At 42.5% G+C, this 14,883-nt stretch overlaps 1 protein-coding gene across 1 annotated transcript in view; it reads left to right on the top strand.

Annotated features, from left to right (window-relative positions):
- LOC139373233 (neuroligin-4, X-linked-like) overlaps nt 1-14,883 on the top strand; it is a 66,849-nt gene that overhangs the window by 16,366 nt on the left and 35,600 nt on the right. Inside the window, exon 2 of the mRNA XM_071113510.1 lies at nt 4,170-4,322. Within this exon, the coding sequence (XP_070969611.1) occupies nt 4,170-4,322 (153 nt within the window). The remainder of the gene's footprint in view (nt 1-4,169; nt 4,323-14,883) is intronic.

Genomic DNA, 14,883 nt, shown 5'->3' with positions numbered 1-14,883 from the left:
TAGTAAGAACCTCAGCGTGGAATGGAGAAAGTGACCCATTAAATAAGTTAGAAGATATGAGTTAGTTACCCTTCCTCCAACTTGTCTCGTCGACCCAGTCTATCTGTAAAGTGCACTGTATTTGGCCGCCTGCCCAAGAGGAGCGTGGCGGAGGTGAAGAGGGGGGGTCCTTCTCAAGACGGCCTCGGCCACGACAGCAGACTGCAGGCTACACACTGCACAGGCTAGGCTGGTGCTAACATGTGAGGAGTTGTGAAATAGATACATTCACATTGTCGTAGCATTAGGCGCCCACTCAGAACACAGCAGAGATTAATTACCACCGTGGGTTGTTTTTCACCCCTCCTTTCTATATATTGGTGTTTTTTTTTTTGCCGAGGAGGGGAAGCGATATAAACACACGCACGTACACAAGCGTACACATACACACCCACACACACTCAGCTGAGCTCCAATGCAAGGCAGTCGTCTGTCTGCCCATAGGCCCTGCTACTCACTGCCAAGCCTGCGGAGGCAGAAGCAATGTGACCTAGAGGCCAGCCAGGCAGCTGGCCCCCCCCTTGCCGCAGCAGCCAATGGCGGATGCAACAGAAACCAATAATCGGAGTGTACTGAGAGAGCCTTGGTTGAATACCAATTACATAGTTCGGGTCATGGCTGGGTAAACCCTGACTCGTTTAGCCCGCTGCCTGCTTCCATGACCAATAGTTTGGCCCCTGCAACACTAGACCAAGTGGAATCTTATTTATTTGGAATTCTATGATTTGAAATAGCATTGCAGTACACAGACATTTACATTGCTGTACACGCTGACTAACATTATGTCACACATACTCACATTGAGGATCATCACACATCCTCAAAAATACATTGGTGAGTCACACATACGCACACTCACATTGAATGTTATCCAATCCTGTGGAGGGGCCGTGCTATGATTTTCCATCGTTGATGTTCTCATCCTTGGTGACATTTTGAAGAATGACATAGAGCCCTGATGATATGGTCACGGATGATGCATAACCCCACTTGTTCAGCCAGTGTAGTAGATATTTACGAGATACACTACAAGGTCAAAAGTTTGTGGACACCTGCTCGTCGAACATCTCATTCCAAAATCATGGGCATTAATATGGAGTTGGTCTCCCCTTTTCTGCTATAACAGCCTCTACTATTCTGAAAAGGCTTTCCACTAGATGTGGGAACATTGCTGTGGGGACTTGCTTTCATTCAGCCACAAGAGCATTAGTGAGGCCGGTCACTGATGTTAGGTAATTAGGTCTGGTTGGCAGTCGGCGTTCCAATTCATCCCAAATGTGTTCGACGTTCTTGAGGTCAGGGCTCTTTACACCTTCACTGGAACTAAGGGGCCTAGCTCAAACCACAAAAATAGCCCCAGACCATTATTCCTCCTCCACCAAACTTTACAGTTGGCACTATGCATTCGGGCAGGTAGTGTTCTCCTGGCATCCGCCAAACCCAGATTCGTCCGTTGGACTGCCAGATGATGAAGCATGATTAATTATGACAGAGAACACGTTTCCACTGCTCAAGAGTCCAATGGCGGCGAGCTTTACACCCCTCTAGCTGAAGCTTGGCATTGCACGTGGTGATCTTAGGCTTGTGTGAGGCTGCTCGGCCATGGAAACCCATTTCATGAAGCTCCAGACAAACAGATATTGTGCTGAAGTTGCTTCCAGAGCCAGTTTGGAACTCGGTAGGAAGTGTTGCAACCGAGGACACATGATTTTTACTCACTAGGCGATTCAGCACTCGGCGGTCACGTTCTGTGAGCTTGTGTGGCCTACCAATACAAGGTCATTGTTGCTCCTTGACGTTTCCACTTCACAATGGCAGCACTTACAGTTGACCAGCTCTAGCACGGCATAAATGTTTCGAACTGACTTATTGATAGGTGGCCCGGTTGAAAGCCACTGAGCTCTTCAGTAATGCCATTCTACTGGCAATGTTTGTCTATGGAGATTGCATAGCTGTGTGCTCGATTTTATACACCTGTCAGCAATGGGTGTGGCTGATATAGCCGAATCCACTAATTTGAAGGGGTATCCACATACTTTCGCATATACAGTGCATTTGGAAAGCATTCAGACCCCTTTCCCTTTTCCACATTTTGTTACGTTACAACTTTATTCTAAGATGTATTAAATCAAATAAAAAATAATCATCAATCTACACACAATGCCCCATAATGACAAAGTGGAAACAGGTTTTTAGAAATGTTTGAAAATGTATTTAAAATAAACAGAAATACCTTATTTACATAAGCATTCAGACCTTTTGCTATGAGTCTCGAAATTGAGCTCAGGTGCATCCTGTTTCCATTTATCATCCTTGAGATGTTTCTACAAATTGATTGGAGTCCACCTGTGGTAAATTCAATTGATTGGACATGATTTGGAAAGGCACATATAAGCAACTTTTATCCGAGACAGGATTGTGTCAAGGCACAGATCTGGGGAAGGGTTCCAAAACATTTCTGCAGCAATGAAGTTTCCCAAGAACACAGTGGCCATCATTCTTAAATGGAAGAAGTCTGGAACCACCAAGACTCTTCCTAGAGCTGGCTGCCGGGCCAAACTGAGCAATCTGGGGAGATTGGTCTTGGTCAGGGAGGTCACCAAGAACCTGATCGTCACTCTGACAGAGCTCCAGAGTTCCTCTGTGGAGATGAGAGAGCCTTCCAGAAGGACAACCATCTGCAACACTCCACCAATCAGGCCTTTATGGTAGATTGGCCGACGGTCAATGAAAGGCACATGACAGCCCGCTTGGAGTTTGCCAAAAGGCACCTAAAGCACCTATGGTGGTGGCAGCATCATGCTGTGGGGATGTTTTTCAGCGGCAGGGACTGGGAGACTAGTCAGGATCGAGGGAAAGAAGAACAGAGTAAAGTACAGAGAGATCCTTGATGAAAGCGCTCAGGACCTCAAACTAGGGTGAAGGTTCAACTTCCAACAGAACAACGACGCTAAGCACACAGCCAAGACAAAGTAGAAGTGGCTTCGGGGCGTCTTTGAATGTCCTTGAGTGGCCCCCAAAAATTCAAAAAAACTATTTCATCCATTTTAGAATAAGGCTGTAATGTAACAAAATGTGTAAAAAGTCAGGGGGTCTGAGTACTTTCCGAATGCACTGTAAATCGAGGTTTAGATAGTTGGTTTGCACTGTATAGTATTTTTACCCAGAGGCTAGAAGAACACCTTTTATTTTTTGTGTTGAAGTAAGGAAATCCTTGAAAATCCCTCCTTCCCCAAATCATTGATTCTAAACTCATTGCTTCTCCACCATGTCCTAAGGAGGTAGAATGTGAAAAGCAGTGGTAGAATGCTGAGCGATGACTTCTGCGATGCTGGACCCCATAGGAATCAACTATAAGTCATTGAACAACACCTTATTGAGGCCCGTGACTGCTGGCTGAACTGAATTGTGATTTATCCTGCTAGCAGGCTGGTTGTTTGTGGAACATGATATCCCTCTCCAATCTTCTCTCATGCTAAGGCTCTACCCTTTTCATTTATAATCAACTCCTACACATGTACTAATCACCAGCTTTAATCAGAACCAGAGTAGGGACGTTCCGTTAAGTACTCACCCTGCCTAATTGTACTGTAGCAGTCATGTTTGTACGCATCTCAAATTACACCCTATTCCCAATATACAGACTCTGTTCAAAAGTGGTGCACTATATAGGAAACATGGTGCCATTTGGGAAACCGTCCTTGTGTGTTGGTGTAACTCCAAGAACATAGACCCTGATATCTGCAGAATGATGCCGCTATCACATACCAAATATGGCAAGTTTCGCCTCTTACAGTATCTCCAATACCACAGTACTTACAGTGGACCTATCACGTCAAATAGCGTTTACATATGACACCCACTTTGAACTACCGATATTCCATTGGCCTGCTGATTTTTAAAATGTCAAATAAACGTATGCATCCAAAGTAAAGGGTGTGGCTGGCAACCTTCCTAAGCACCCAAATGACACCATATTCCCTGCGTAGGAGCCTACACTACGATGGACAAAGGTCCATAGGGCAATGGTCAAAAGTAGTGCACTATATACGGAACCGGGTGCCATTTGGGACGTACCACCAGACTCAGTGTTATCTACAGGCGCTCATGCTCGTTGCTCTTCTTTCCAGACATCCATGATGAGAACGGGCTGAAGCCGGTCATGGTGTACATTCATGGTGGATCCTACATGGAGGGAACGGGGAACATGATCGATGGGAGTATCCTGGCGAGCTACGGAAACGTCATCGTAATCACCATAAACTACAGGCTTGGGGTGTTAGGTAAGTCACAGCATAACATTTGGGTATTCTTGGCGCTTTGTGTTGTGATTTCTATGGATTGATGGATTCATCCATGTTGTGCGTTTGATGTGTGTTTTGGTTGGCTGTAGTTCTGTAAATGCTGGCGTTTTAAAATTGTGAGGTTTATGTGGTACAATTAGTATTTTTCAAAATGTGTGTTCTTTGTAAAATGATGTTGGATTTCAGTATTTTCTCAACTGATGGCACAGCAGGAAATAAACCCATACAAATTGAATGGGGAGTAAATATGTTTTGTTTTTACTTCTACCTGATTTGGTAGAAGTTGACATCTCATATAAGATTGCTCTAATAGTACAAGAGAGGAGAATGTGATGGCAGGAGATAATATTTATCATAGGAGAGGTTTCTGGTAAAACAACGTTAAATGTTCCGACATGGAATTAAACTATTTTACTCCAGCATATCAAGTCCTGTAACTCCAGTATGAACTCTGGGGATGATGGTGTCGGAGAGGTTATCAAGCTGATAGGCTTTGTCATCCCAGTCCATAGTGATACTGTGCATGTTTTACCAAATTATACCAGACCTACGAATTGGAAGATAACCAAACACTCAAGCTATATTAGTCAGAAGCATCTGCAAAATGTATCCATGTTTATTTTTTAAATCCACTGTACAGTACATTTCGCAGTTCTTTCTGCAGTGTTCGGATAAACTCCTAATCTCGTCCACCAGCCGGCTCTGTCTCTGTCACACCTCTCTGTCTATGACTACTACACCTCACTGTCTATATACGGTAATAATTGAGCCTGGGGACGAGCCGAGACTAAACCTGGTAGTTTCATGGAGGCCAAGATGCTGAAGTGTTGTTAAGCCCATAAGAAAACCAAAGCTACATCCAGGGTGTTCAATTCATATTCACACCCCGGGATCCACTGCTGCTCTGCTTTCCATTTGCTATAAAGCTGAGCTGTCTGCACTGCTCGCTATATTTAGTTTCGCGATTGAGAGCCAGGGGGAAAAGGTGTTCTGGAAAAGTATGCACTGCGGAAGAAAGAAGAAAAAAAATGTGGAGAGAGGAGAAAGAAGGCCCTTGTTAAGTCTGTCTCTCTGCTTCTTTGATAGACTGGGTGAGGAGAGAGATGAGGTGTGTGTGTGTGTGTGTGTGTGTGTGTGTGTGTGTGTGTGTGTGTGTGTGTGTGTGTGTGTGTGTGTGTGTGTGTGTGTGTGTGCGTGTGCGTGTGTGTGTGCGTACATTTTTGTGGGTACCTATAAATGCACGCGTGTTTGTGTGTCTCTCAGAGTAGAGGTTCATGCTAGAGCATCCCTCAGCTACATGGTCTCTATTCTGCCATATAAATAGAAATGTATTCATCCCAGATAAAGGTAAGGACCAGAATGTAAATTCTCCTCAGACACTCACCACCTTCCTCTCCCAGAACATTGGGCAGTCTCTTGATAGATAGTCTGACGTCTGAATAGTGTGTTCAGGTAGTCTGATGTCTGAATAGTGTGTTCAGGTAGTCTGATGTCTGAATAGTGTGTTCAGGTAGTCTGACGTCTGAATAGTGTGTTCAGGTAGTCTGACGTCTGAATAGTGTGTTCAGGTAGTCTGACGTCTGAATCGTGTGTTCAGGTAGTCTGATGTCTGAATAGTGTGTCCAGGTAGTCTGATGTCTGAATAGTGTGTTCATTTATTTCAAACTAACTCTAAGACTCTGCTTGGTTTGAAGAAGCAATTCATTTTATTAACAAGATAAGTGTTGTATTATGTAACCAACCAGTGCTATATTATGTAACCAACTATCATGGTGACGGATGGTATCTTTAGCCTCTTAATCTCACAAACACGCAGCAGGATTGCATGGTGTCCGTGCAGCAGAGTGTGTGTGAGATGGAATTAAGAGCAGTAGGGGGGTCGTGTGTGTGTGTGTGTGTGTGTGTGTGTGTGTGTGTGTGTGTGTGTGTGTGTGTGTGTGTGTGTGTGTGTGTGTGTGTGTGTGTGTAGCATCTCCGGCTCTGTATCCAGTGGCTGGCCCTGGCTGTGACCGCGTTGGTACCATGCCATGCTGCCACGCTGTTTTCGTAACACTGCACCATCTGTGTCCAAGCTCCACATGGGCCGATCTGTTTGACGAGCTCTCCCTGAGCTCCATTACTCTGAGCTGGGATGTGTCAGAGCCACATGGCACTTCGCTCCTCTCCTCCTCTCTCCATCCCATTATGGCGAGACGTGATGGGCCTGCTGATGTCTCCCTGATTCAGACGCATGTGTCTTGGCTGCCTACACTTAACCCTCTCTATCCTTACCTTCCCCCACACCTTCTCTGCCTATCTCTCTCAGTCTCTATTTCTGTCTCTCGTTCTCTCTCTCTATCTGTCTCTCTCTGCCTGGTAAACACAGGTTCTGAGTATTTGGCATCTAGGTCTTAAAATACAATTAAATACTGACTTAATCCAGTCCAGATATAGGTCCAGACGAGGGCTTTTACACCCTTACAAGGTCTGGAAACATAACGGGGGATTTACCAATAGTTTGTTCTACTGGTGAATCTGGAATGGAATGGACATATTGTTTTGGGAACACAATATGTCCAAGATTCTAGGCCTATTCAGTCGGACGAGGAGAACAATTTTAGCACAATATTATTTTAGCTGATTGATCTCGATACAGTGTCCATATTAGGATAGCCTCTGCCTCAGCAGGACTTGTCAGTCTCTGTAGATCTAATACAGCCTGAAGCCTCTTTTCCTCCTTGCCCCTGCTGATTGTGTCAGATGACACATATTTAACTGCAGTTTCCTGCACTGTGAAGAGTGTTACGAGAGAGAGCATTACATTTATTCAATGCTATTATAGCAAAGAAAATGTAATGTAAAATTGTGTGTCTATCGTAGTTTTGTGTTATATATATATATATATATATATATATATATATATATATATATACCGTATGGTATACAGTGCATTCGGAAAGTATTCAGAACCCTTGACTTTTTCCACATTTTGTTACAGCCTTATTCTAAAATTGATTCATTTGTATTTTTTCCTCATCAATCTACACACGATACCCAATGATGACAAAACCAAAACAGGTTTAGACATTTTTGCAAATGTAATAAAATGTACATTTAAAATGTAAAAAATTTCCTTTGGCAGTGATTACAGCCTCAAGTCTTCTTTATGACGCTACAAGTTTGGCACACGTGACTTGACCCGAAGCCACCCCTGCGTTGTCTTGGCTGGGTGCTTAGGGTCATTGTCCTGTTGGAAGATTAACCACTCTGAGGTCCTGAGCGCTCTGGAACAGGTTTTCATCAGGGATCTCTCTATACTTTGCTCCGTTCATCTTTCCCTCGATCCTGACTAGTCTTCCAGTCCCTGTCGCTGAAAACATCCCCACGGCATGATGCTGCCACCACCATGCTCAGGTTTCCTCCAAACGTGATGCTTGGCACACAGGCCAACGAGGTCTAAGAGTCCTTTAGGTAACTTTTGGCAAACTCCAAGCAGGCTGTCATGTGCCTTTCATTGACCGTCTGGCCAATCTACCATAAAAGCCTGATTGGAGGAGTGCTGCAGAGATGGTTGTCCTTCTGGGAGGTTCTTCCATGTCCACAGAGGAATTTTGGAGCATTGTCAGAGTGACCATCGGGTTCTTTGTCACCTCCCTGACCAAGGCCCTTCTCCACAGATTGCTCAGTTTTTCCGGGCAGCCAGCTCTAGGAAGAGTCTTGGTGGTTACAAACTTCTTCCATTTAAGAATGATGGCCACTGTGTTCTTGGGGACCTTCAATGCTGCAGAAATGTTTTGTAACCCTTCCCCAGATCTGTGCCTCGCCATAATCCTGTCTCAGAGCTCTACAGACAATACCTTCGACCTCATGGCTTGGATTTTGCTCTGACATGCACTGTCATCTGTGGGACCTTATATAGACAGGTGTGTGCCTTTCCAAATCATGACCAATCATTTGAATTTACCACAGGTGGACTCTAATCAAGTTGTAGAAACATCTCAAGGATGATCAATGGAAACAGCATACACCTGAGCTCAATTTCGCGTCTCATAGCAAAGGTTCTGAATACTTACGTAGATATTTTTATACACTTGCCAAAATTTCTAAAAACCTGCATTCACTTTTTCATAATGTGGTATTGTGTGTAGATTGATGAAGAACATTTTTTATTTAATCAATTTTAGTATAAGGCTATAATTTAAAAAATGTGGGGTTCTAAATACTTTCCGAAGGCACTGTAAGTCTGTAATGTCTATGTCAACAACTGAGAGAGACAGTGAATGATGTGTCTCACAACAACATCTCATAGTATTTATGTTTCCACTATCTACAGATATACTGCTGTGTTTTTTATGGTTTCTCTATGCTGATGTGATTTATTAGGTCTGTTGTTGGTCTTTGGTTGTGGCCCTAGGGCCCCCCCCCCCCCCAGAGGGCCTAAAGGGGGCCCCCCAGGGGGCCTAAAGGGGTCCCTGCTTGACTTCACTCACACTGGGTCAAGGACAGCTAGTGCCAGGAGAAGATCTGAACCCCCTGTTGATTTCCCCCAGCTAGTGAGGGTTGAAGACATGTCGGCCATATCACCCTTGTTTGGGAAGAGAATATGTGTGTGGCTGGGAGGCTGTTCGTGACATATATTGTACAACACACTAATTCTGAGTCACGGAAAGGAGAGAGGAGAGGCCGCTTTGACGTGACAGAGAAGAGAACAGAGAGGCAGCCCACTGCCCCAGTGTTGATGCCTGGTCAGCTCTCTTTCAGCAGCCACAGCTCATTTAAAAAGGAGAAAACAAACAAACACACATACATTTCCTTTAGGCCTGCACACGCAAGGAATGGGCCGGGGCAGGAAAACAAGGGCAAAGCATTCGTTAGCATGACAAATGGTCCTCACTCACTACACTCCTATTGAAAATGTGCACCGGTCTCATGCCTACTCCTTCAAAAGCTTTTATATCAGATTCAGCTCTGATGTGTCTCAGGGACGATGACGGTGTGTGATAGATAGAAAGAGAAATTGACGTGCTCAGCTCAAAAGTTTGTAGCAACAAGTCTTCGGGTGCCGGGTTCAAAAGGCACATCCTGGAAGAAAGTGAAAACATATTCTTTACTTTGCAATGTATTTTTTTAGCAGCATAGGTCAGAACATTCTGAAACCATTAAAATGTCATATTTCAATGAGTGAGTTTTTCCTTTCTTATGGTGTGTTATGAACCACATTGAGCTACTGTTTGTTTGACTTAGTGCTCCACTAGGCTAGTTCGTTCTTTATTTCACACTAGTTGATTTGGACTTAAACTGTAGTAATGGTAAATAACTGTAAAAGAGAATACATTCTCAGTCAACTTACCTGGTAAAATAAAGTGTATATAAAAATGGCATTGGGGTCATGTTGACTGTTTGTTTGTTATTTAATGGTTCATTCAGATCCATGTATAACAATTAACTATCACTATTTTTTTGGGAACTGTTACCTTTTTAGATAAGAACGAATAAAGCGTATGTGTCACACTCTGACCATTACTTGAGTTGTTTGTTTCAATGTTTTGTTTGGTCAGGGTGTGATATGAGTGGGCATTCTATGTTGCATGTCTAGTTGGTCTGTCTCTATGTGTTTTGGCCTGATATGGTTCTCAATCAGTGGCAGGTGTTTGTTGTTGTCTCTGATTGGGAACCATATTTAGGTAGCCTGTTTTGTATTGTGGTTGGTGGGTTATTGTCTATGTTATGTTGCTTGTTAGCACAGTGTTTATGTAGCAGTCACAGTTAGTTAGTTAGTTAGTTAGTTAGTTAGTTAGTTAGTTAGTTAGTTAGTTAGTTAGTTAGTTAGTTAGTTAGTTAGTTAGTTAGTTGTACTTTGTGTTTTTTTTCCGTCTTTTCATTAAATCATGCTTTCACACCACGCTGCGCTTTGTTCTACTCAATACGACAATCGTGACAATATGACTGCAACAACAAAGGAGTTGTTAAATGACTTTGCAAATCAGAAATGAAACAAGTCAACAGTTACTTCTGAGTAATTGTCAGATCATTATGGATTACGGTTGGCTTTTTATCGTGAATATGAATAGATTGTTTTTGTTCGGAAGACCTTTAGAGGAGGGAGGTGATTGAGCTTTTCACGTCCTGCTTTTTGTAACAATATTTAGCAAAACAAGGCTGATCGCAGACAGGTTCACTTTTAAAGGTCATTACCATCATGATGGTTCGGTAGAAGAGCGCCCATTGTAATTGTAAACAAAACACTGAAATGTATTGATATTGATATCTTCTGTCTCTTCCCTATGGTCTGTAAATATTCTTTTCATGGGGATTTTTTTTTTTACTTGGCCAAAAATAGTGGCCATTATTTTCATGTCCTCATAAAGCACATAAATATAAATAATAGGCAGTAGCTCAACACACAAGCCAGCTATGTTTTTCTGAAAGTGGGCATGCAGGCTCTCTCCAAGACCGCCATACAGAGATACTTTATCACATTCACATTCATTCACCTTTAAGTGTTTTTCTTAGCTTTTGAGCTGACACAGTTGTGTCATGCAAAGCAACAGTACACCAGATGCACTGGAGAGATTTGGGTAGTGCCACACAGGCCCAGATGGAGAGATGGGACATGGACATCATCAGTGTGTGGATCAACACACACACGCACGCACGCACAAACGAACGTATGCACACACACACACACACACACATGACATACACATACAGATACACACATTACACACATTACACACACAAACAGACACACACACACACACACACACACACAAAAAGAGTTGCACTGAGGACAGCAAATACTGAATCTCAGAAGAGTAGAAAGATTGAGGGATAATAAAAAGAAAGAAAGTTGGGTGGTATTTTAAATTGATTTGGTCAGTGGCTCAGTAAATCTCCATGCTCTCTGAGTGCATGGCCGATGCCCTCCTCTCTCACCCTCTCTGTCTTCCTTTCCTCTCCCTAATTCATTGTTTATCCTGTACAGTTTGTTTTAAGTAAGTGGTCTGGTACACAGAGTATAGTGAATGGAATTGCACGCTGCATTGACTTTTGGCAATTACAATCGGTTGATATGACCGGGCATCGCTCGCTCATCTCCCTCCATGGTTTAAAAAAGCCTCAGCCGCCGCTATCCAGTCTGGTGGATAATGAGGCCGGATGGAAAATGCCACGGTAAACATTTTTAAATGAGACTCAGACTGCCGAAAAAATGACTGATTTGCAAATGGCTAAGTGGAATGGCAGGTTGGCCGTAATAGCTGTTAAGTTTTGACAGTCACAACACAATGGGGGAGTTGATTTGGTTCTGCTGGGGGCTAGTAAACGGGTAAGGATGGTGGAAATGTTTACACCTCTGGGTTAACCACTATGGTGGACTGTGCGGCTGAACAACACCAGGTCATCACAGTCCATTTCTCCCTGTGACTCCTTCCGTGTTTGGAGGTCGCACATTTCGCGACCCACACGTTCCAGGTTCAATTGCTATTATACCAGCTGTAATGTGAAGCAGTAGAAGCCTAGGAGAGTGTGGGTGGGTGGGTGTGCCTGCATGTTTCTTGTGGATACTGTTTTCTATAGTTGCAAATATATATCATGTGTCTCTTTTACAGTTTTATGTAGGAAGGTAATTGTCAGAGAGTAACAAAAAGAGCCTAAAACCATAAGACAGGTTTAACATAGCAAACGCGCCATCAGTTGATGAGCACGGTCATTCTGAGATTACAGTAAGTCCGTTGACCCTAGAAGACGTCAAGAGACAGATTAAATCAAAACCCACCCAGCCAAGCAACAATAAACGTATATCGCTCAATGTTATGGTTCCACAGAATGGGACTTCACTGTAGAGTGGCTCTGAATTGCATATGCATACAGATTCAAAATATCTGTGACGTTACAGCTATATTAAGTCGCATGAGTTGCAACCCAAATATGATTTCCTGTTGCAGTTTACTGATATATGGAAGAAGAATAGTGAATAGTGAATAGTGAAGAAAGATTGTCATATTATTGTTATTTTATATTATGATGACGATGATCATCATCATTATTATTAATATTATTATTATTCTGATTTGTATTATTATACTAGTACTGATGCGGTTCATTCCTGGTCAGCTGTGCTGTAGTCTTATTGTAAAAGCTAAGAAATGAGAGAAAATGTTTTGTGTTTGACCTTCTCTTAAGCATTATTCAATTTTTAAAGGTTTTGGGAGCCTCTAAGCATCACAATTTAGCAGTGTAAAATGTTTTGCATATCCATGTTCAGAGTTTATTTATTTGCAAAGCTCAAGGTGTTAAAATTCTTCAGTTCCTGAGGTGGCGATGAAGACTCAATTTAACAGTAACAGACTGGCAATGTCTAACATTGAGGAAAGGAATTGAGCAAGACTAGATAATGTAATTTTACACAAAATTACACTAATTACACTGCATTATGTATACTGTAGGAGGCAATCCTATTCTAGATTTTCTGCTACATTTAGCTATTGACACGACCAACATCTACATATTTTAATTGTTAGATGCCTTTTTATCATCCTCTTCTCTCCCCTACATGATTGACGAACGGGCAGTGTGAAACATCCCATATCTCACTTGGTTGGATACTATTCCTTCAAATAGTCTACTTCGCCCTTAACATCCAGGGGCGCAACTTTCACTGGGGACGGGGGGGAAGATCGAATCCCCGAGCTGACAAGGTACAAATCTGTCGTTCTGCCCCTGAACAAGGCAGTGTTATGGCAAGGCGATCCCCAAGGGGAACTCCACCCCCCCATTCAGCTGAAAAGGTGGTGCAGGGAATTCAAAAATATTCTTTAGAAATATTTAACTTTCACTCATTAACAAGTCCAATACAGCAAATGAAAGATAAACATCTTGTTCATCTACCCATCATGTCCGATTTTTAAAATGTTTTACAGCGAAAACACAACATATATTTATGTTAGACCACCACCAAATCAAAGGAAAAACGCAGCCATTTTTTCCAGCCAAAGATAGAGTCACAAAAGCAGGATTAGAGATAAAATGAATCACTAACCTTTTGAAAATCTTCATCAGATGACACTCATATGACATGTTACACAATACATTTATGTTTTGTTCGATAATATGCATATTTATATCCACAAATCTCAGTTTACATTGACGCCATGTTCAGAAATGCCTCCAAAATATCCGGAGGAATTATAGAAAGCTACGCCAGATAACAGAACTACTCATCATAAACTTTGACTAAAGATACACATTCTACATATAATTAAAGATACACTGGTTCTTAATGTAACTGCTGTGTCAGATTTCTTTTAAACGTTACGGAAAAAGCCTACCATGCAGCGCTCAGACGTAAAAGTATTTCTCCGCCATGTTGGAGTCAACAGAAATACGAAATGACATCATAAATATCCCCTTACCTTTGATGATCTTTCATCAGAATGCAGTGCAAGGAGTCCTAGTTCCACAATAAATCGTTGTTTTGTTCCATAATGTCCAATACTAGGGTCCAATTAGCTGCATTTGCTACCACTTTCAGCTCACGTGCCCAAATGCTGACGCTGGTCCAGGACAACTCGCACGAAAACTTCAAAAATATATATTCCAGGTCGAATAAACTGGTCAAACTAAGTAGAGAATCAATCTTCAGGATGTTATTTTCATATATATCCAATAACGTTCCAACCGGATCATACGTTTTCAGCTGCAGCCAAATGGAACGACGGTGGCACCCACAGAGAAATGCACCACAGGGAAATTGCATTCTGTCGGGACAGTGACTATTTCCCCTCCCATTCGGTCAAAGTTCACACCAGAAGATCCATTCCACATTCTACTGAATGAGGACATCTAGTGGAAGGCGTAGGAAGTGCTACCAGATCCATATCTTATTTGGAAGTGGATAGGCGATGACTTGAAATTAGACATGTATTCAGAATTTCACTTCAGGTTTGGAAGATTGCCTGCCCTATGAGTTCTGTTATACTCACAGACATAATTCAAACAGTTTTAGAAACTTCAGAGTGTTTTCTATCCAATAGTAATAATAATATGCATATATTAGCAATCTAGGACAGATTAGGATGCAGTTCACAATGGGCACGCAATTCATCCAAAGTGAAAATACTGCCCCCTATCCTCAACAAGTTTTAACCCACTGTTCCTAGGCTCTCGTTGAAAATAAGAATTTGTTCTGAACTGACTTGCCTAGTAAAATAAAATGATGAGATGTCATTTTTGTCCCCCATCAGTTGTATAATTGGAATGTGATAGAAAACTAGGAAACGTGTGCTTTAGGACCATGAGGACGCCTTCGATCGGTCGGGTAGGGTGTTTGGAGTGTTTATCCGACTAGATAAGAACAATTTAAATTATGTCCCCCCCCCCCACTTGCGCCCCTGGTAACATCAGAGACACAGCGCTTCATCCAGTGTAGACTTCTTAAGCTTCTTTTAGAGGATATTACAAAAATGCCCTTATCTGTTCACGCTTATTCCTACACTCAGGTGCAAGTGGTATGGAAATAAGAGAAGGGATATTTCCTGCCATAGCCATATAGCCACAGGGA

Source organism: Oncorhynchus clarkii, chromosome 18, assembly GCF_045791955.1.
Source record: "Oncorhynchus clarkii lewisi isolate Uvic-CL-2024 chromosome 18, UVic_Ocla_1.0, whole genome shotgun sequence".
Lineage (NCBI taxonomy): Eukaryota > Metazoa > Chordata > Actinopteri > Salmoniformes > Salmonidae > Oncorhynchus > Oncorhynchus clarkii.
This window is presented reverse-complemented; position numbering and strand designations above follow the sequence as displayed.